The sequence below is a fragment of the Armigeres subalbatus genome, unplaced genomic scaffold (genome assembly GCF_024139115.2).
Source record: "Armigeres subalbatus isolate Guangzhou_Male unplaced genomic scaffold, GZ_Asu_2 Contig1252, whole genome shotgun sequence".
Lineage (NCBI taxonomy): Eukaryota > Metazoa > Arthropoda > Insecta > Diptera > Culicidae > Armigeres > Armigeres subalbatus.
In genome coordinates, this window is record NW_026942015.1 from 131,508 (window position 1) to 137,468 (window position 5,961).

The window sequence follows — 5,961 nt, forward strand, 5'->3', positions numbered from 1 at the left end:
GTCAAGGGCCGAAAAGAAGGCCCAGGCGAATGAGGGTAGCAAGAAGTCTAGGGTAGGCGCCAATCGCTCCAGGGGCGATGCCCTAGTCATCAAGACGGTCGTGGCTAAGTACTCGGACGTCTTGAAGGCGATGAGGAGTGACGTCAAGCTCGGTGAACTCGGCTCCGACGTACGTCGAATAAGACGTACCCGGATGGGCGAGATGATCCTCGAGCTGAAGCGGGGCGTCTCGCAAAAGGGCGTCGCCTACAAGAAGTTGGCGGAGAAAGTCCTAGGCGAGACGGTCAAGGTGAGGGCACTCACGACGGAGGTGAATCTAAGGGTTAAAGACCTGGACGAGATCACCGAAGTCGAAGAGCTCGTCACGGCACTGCGGCGACAGTGTGAAGTGGAGACGCCCACCGCAGCCGTTCGGCTACGGAAAGGTCCGGCAGGGACACAGGTAGCATTGGTTCGACTATCTGCTGCGGATGCCTCCAAGGTAGTCAAGTTAGGGAGCGTCAAGGTGGGATAGTCGGTGTGCCCTGTGGGCATATACGAGCAACCCGAAGTTTGCTTCAAATGCCTGGAACCGGGGCACAAGCAATGGGACTGCAAAGGCCCTGACAGAAGCAAGCTCTGTCGACGCTGCAGATTGGAGGGACATAAGGCACAATGCTGCACGCACCCTCCCAATTGTTTGATTTGTTCCAGCAAAGCTGTGAACAGCAAGCACTCCATGGGGGGTTCAAAGTGCCCGGCGTTGAGGCGTGCTGCAAATTCACAGTGCAGGTAACGCAGCTGGCTTGCTCGACCTCGCCCGAGTGTTTGGTGTGCCCGGATTAGGGGAAACGGCGGAACACGTGTTGTTCGCGTGCCCACGTTTTCGCGCAATGCGTGACCATATGCTTGCCACATGTGGTCTGGACATTACCCCGGACAACCTAGTTCGGAGGATGTGTAAAGATGAAGTTGGCTGGAACGCCGTTTTATCGGCTATCGTCCAAATCGTCTCGGAGCTACACAGAAGGTGGCGCGTGGACTCAAGGATGGCTAGTTCAGGCGCAAACAAGAGATGGTCCAAGGGATCGGAGTCGGCTTCATGGGTCATATCGGTGGTCATGCCCTGTGGTCGAACTCGATCCTTTTATCGAACAAGTGGCCGCGTGAATAACAACATGGTATCGTCGCTTTCGCGGCGTCGGTCAACCGGGCGGGTTCCGAGCCCGAGGAAGGAAAGAGGTACTCTTCAAGGCTGGGGTAGGCGTAGGCACCGCGTCGGCAAGTCCTTCTGTGTGTAGGCGAATAGACCCCATCACAGAGAGGTCAATTTGGGGTGCACGCGGCATCATCATTCTTGATACCAATCGTGCAGAGGGAAGCAGGCGCGAAGTCTATAGACTTCCCACCTTCCGAGGACATAGGGCCACCTGGAAAGCCGGCAATGCGCTGACAGGATACCATGGTGTTCTTCTAAAAAAGCGAGTCACGATGTTCGATGCTGCAAAGACACGCAGCTAACCTCGAGGGTGCGTCGTGCACTGGCCCCCCTTTGAAGCATTACTTTCTGGTTGTACCGAACTATGGGCTTGGCGGCAATGGAAACGGTTTAGCGGGTCGGGGATATAATCCTGCCTCCCTCGTTTGCTGTTGGAGGTGGTCTCTAACCCCGCACTTCCTGGACAACCCAGGATGTCTGTTGAGCTGATTCCCCCTCCATTGCTTAGGAAAAAAAAACACGCACACACCGATTATTCAGCAAGTAAAAGTGCCATTTTGTTCCATACAGATCTGTTGTCAAAATTTCGCTTGATAATAGACCAATGCAAACTCTAACTTAACCTCACTTATTTTGACAGTTCACAGAGCTTGTTTACAAGGTGTTCGAAGAAGAATCGATAAGGGGAAAATTAAAATTCATATTTTTAGTTCAAAATTGCTGTGATCCGAGTATTTCAGTGGTATTCTTTGCATTCAGCATGAAATCAATCACAAAGGACATGTTCATGCAAATAAAATGACCAAACATTTTTATCGGAAGCTTCGCCGGAGACTAAGTCCAGGTGAAATAGCTCTGTGAACTGTCAACCTACGTCATCACGCACTGGTCTGTGACAAGCGTGGTGTCATCATCATCAATGGACATAGACCGCTGTCATCATTGAAACGCAGTATGAAAAAAAATTATAGCCCGCCATCCTGGCTACGATCCGGCAATGGGCTAAACAATATGATGTCAATCCAGTTTTCCGCGAGCGGTAATGGCCGCCCGCTTGCTTGCGGTTCAGTCTCTGATTTGACGTTTCTGGAGGTCAACTGCACCCACCATTCGAGCATTTTGATCAATGTGGTATATAAGAAGGCTTGAATTCACTGCATCAGCACCTTCTTATATGCAACATTGGTCAGAATGCTCGGAGCGGTGGGTGCAGTTGACCTCCAGACACGTCAAATCAGAGACTGAACCGCAAGCAAGCTGGCGGCCATTACCGCTCGCGGAAAACTGGATAGCCTGATAATAATGAACAAAATACTTTTAAGGTTCCCCCAAACACAAGCGACGCGACAGTCGCGTTTTCTTTTTCTATCTCAGTCGCATGTTGAATTGCGGATCCGCTTACTGAAACGAAAAAGTAAAAGAATTTTCTCCAATAAAGCAAATTTTTTTTTTAAATTCTTTATTTAGGTGTTAACAGAGCAAAAAATAAAATAGGTATTTGTAAGGTTTTCACGCGAACCAATGAGAGCTGTCACTTTACTTCCGGAAAAATATTCTGCTTGATTATTCCGTAAGTAGAAATGACATTTCGCTCCATGCAGTTCAGTTGTCGAAATTTCGCTTAGTAATATTCAACAAAATTCCGTAACCTCTCTACTTTTTAAGACACTGAAGGCCTTTACACTACTAAAAATCCACACATATTTATTGGCAAAAATCCATAGATTTAACTTATGATGTATATCAGCACACACATAACCATTCTCCACGCGAACTACTAATAAAGTATATGTCTAAGGGCCAATTTCTTCACCTTCGCTTAACTCTTAAGCGGTGCTTACCCATACGTTTAAACCTGGTTTAAGGCCTAAGCGGAGGTGAAGAAATCGGCCCTAAATAAACTTAAGGTGTGGTCTCGAATTAGCAATAATTTAATTTATGTGTGGTTCTTCATCGATTATATTAGGGTGGAGCTATTGCAAAAAATTATAACGGCGACACATATATGTTATATAGATATTTTTGGCAGTGTAGTTTCGAGAGTTTTTATGAAGATTTTTTTTTTTGTTAACACCGGGTCAGGGGAGCACCGTGGAAACATTCCCATGCCACGGGGTAGTTTTAACCCATTTTTTGGTGATTCCTGAACAGCGTGTGCATATGTTTTCCTTTTTTTTGACACTCACCGATTTGTCAGTGCACTCATGAGTGGCGTCAATCCATCATCTCTCAGCTGTTGTGTTAAATATCAATGTTCATATTTGCAAGCGATTTACATCGTTTTCAGTTATTTTCTCCTGTTTTTCGTTATATTATCGCGCGTAAAATGAATAAATCACTTAAGCAGTGTTTCATTAAGCCATTACTTGAACGGCACCCGGCGATTCAAATCGATACTGAACGTAAAATTATCGGACGTAGCCCGGAAACACTTATTCAAGATCCTTGCTGTTCGCGCCAACAAGGTATGTTTTGATCTTTTCATACGCCCGGATGCAGGTATAAATTTTCTTTTTTTGCAAATTTCAGTATGCTTGAAAGCCAATTTTAAGGGAGGATTTGTGCTAGTGAAAAGTCTGGGATCAAATCCCTCAGTATTGAACGGAAAGCAACTGGAGAAAAATATGTGTTACGAAGCATACGACGGGGACATTTTAGAACTACTTCCTGGACAGCATCAATACACTTTTGTCTTCAAATTTGAGGAGAACCCCGAAGATAAGCATACTAAAAGTAAAGATAAGACAGTTGATAAGAAGCAGCACAATGGCAAAGAAAAGGATAAACGAGAATCTCACAAACGAAGTTTGTCAAAATCTGATGTCAGGGACGAAACCGAATCTCGAACAAAGAAAAAGAAAGACGAACAGCCTCAAAAGGACAAGAGCTTAAGTCGAACGACTAGCACCGATAAAGATGAAAGCAAGAAAACTCCAGTTCCGGCTGTGAACAACAAATGGGAAGACATTGACTCTAAACTTTTATACATTTTCACCAGCAAGGATGTCGTTGCTTCCGACAAAATTGCAGCTTATGACCTGGACGGAACCCTAATCAAGACTAAGTCCGGAAATGTGTTTCCCAAGACAATTGATGATTGGCAGATTGCATTTCCGGAGGTACCCGGAAAGTTGAAATCACTCCACAAAAATGGGTTCAAAATTGTACTCTTCACGAATCAAGCTGGTATTTCCAAAGGGAAACTGAAGATTGAAGATTTTAAGCAAAAGATGGAATCGATTCAAGTGAAGCTGAACGTACCATTCCAAGCATTCGTATCTACGGGTAAGGGTAAATATCGCAAACCATTACCCGGTATGTGGGACACACTTTGTCAGTTGGTAAGTTTGGTTCTGCCGTCCTATGATCTATTTTTTGAAATTTTATTTTCTTTTTCTGTGTGATAACAACATTTTTTTTGTGTCTGATATTGTCTGATTCATTATTTTTTTAAACAGAAAAACGATGGTATTAAGCCGGATAAGGCACGAAGTTTTTACGTTGGAGATGCCGCCGGTCGTCCCGAGCAGAAGAAACCCATCAAACGGAAGAAAGACTTCTCTTGCGGAGATCGCTTGATGGCTATAAACATAGGGATACCATTTTTCATTCCAGAAGTCCATTTCCAAAATGCCAAAGATCATGAATGGACGAAACCTGAATTCAATCCAAAAGAGGCCCTGCAATGTAGTGAACTGCTGTCACCAGCTGGGAGTAAATTAATTTCGTCCCAACCGGAAGTGATAATCATGGTTGGCTTTCCCGGTTCCGGGAAGAGTCATTTTGTTAAAACCCATCTGGAACCAAAAGGTTACGTTTCAATCAATCGCGATACCTTGGGGTCGTGGCAGAAATGTGCCTCGCTGCTTGAGACGACTTTGCACAGTGGAAAACGCGCTGTTGTGGACAATACCAATGCAGATATTGATAGCAGGAAACGTTTCGTCGATATTGCGAAGAAGAAGAAGGTGCCCTGCAGGTGTTTCAAAATGAGCGCCAGCTATAAACAAGCCAAGCATAACAACACATTTCGGGAGCTTACAAACCGGAATCATGCTACGATCAATGAGATGGTTTTCAATATGTACAAGTGAGTGCTAAAACTGATGTTTTTTAAGAACCTATTCATTGAAATTTTTTTTTCAAGGTCAAAATATCAAGAGCCATCTTTGGAGGAAGGTTACGATGAAATCGTTCTGGTTAATTTCCGACCGAAATTCGAATCATCTGCGGATGAGAAATTGTACAAAATGTATTTGTTAGAGAATTAAGTTATTAAAAATAATCATGCTTTCGATGAAAGACGTGATACTTTCTGATATTCCTTGATCACTCATTAGTTCATTATGGGCTGTCCCCAAACCACGTAGACCGAATTTTCACATTTTCAAACCCCCCCCCCTCTCCCCTGGTAGACTTTCGTAGACTTTTCTGAAACCCCTCCCCTACCCCCTTGAAGTCTACGTAGTCTTTTCCAGATATGACAAAATATCATAGGTGATTGGAAAAATATGGAAATTAATCAAGTTTTAAGTAATTCAGCTATTGAAATCTATTTCAGTATGCAAAAAATATAATAAAATCCGAATTTCGAACATAACAAAATCAAACTGAACAAAATCCAATCAAACAAAAATTAATTTAATATGAAATCAAATTCAATCCTCAGTCTACAGCTCCTGAAACCAAATCCAAAGCCAATTTATTCTAGTTTCTGTTGAACTCGATCCTAGACGTGTGCTGGTTCAATTTTTTAGAAAACC

The 5,961-nt window shown here is 44.0% G+C and overlaps 1 protein-coding gene across 1 annotated transcript; it reads left to right on the plus strand.

The window, feature by feature from the left end:
• Window positions 1–3,416: 3,416 nt before the first annotated feature.
• Window positions 3,417–5,527, plus strand: LOC134202525 (uncharacterized protein F21D5.5-like). Its single transcript, XM_062677532.1, has 4 exons — window positions 3,417–3,663; window positions 3,728–4,539; window positions 4,657–5,288; window positions 5,346–5,527. Exons 1-4 carry the CDS (start codon window positions 3,450–3,452, stop codon window positions 5,467–5,469), a joined length of 1,782 nt encoding a protein of 593 aa, XP_062533516.1. The 5' UTR covers window positions 3,417–3,449; the 3' UTR covers window positions 5,470–5,527.
• The last annotated feature ends 434 nt before the right edge of the window (window positions 5,528–5,961 follow it).

Coding starts and splice junctions, on each gene's coding strand:
- LOC134202525 (XM_062677532.1), top strand. CDS start 3,450: ATGTTCATATTTGCAAGCGATTTACATCGTTTTCAGTTATTTTCTCCT. Junction 3,664..3,727: donor TTGCTGTTCGCGCCAACAAG/GTATGTTTTGAT, acceptor TGCAAATTTCAG/TATGCTTGAAAGCCAATTTT. Junction 5,289..5,345: donor ATGGTTTTCAATATGTACAA/GTGAGTGCTAAA, acceptor TTTTTTTTCAAG/GTCAAAATATCAAGAGCCAT.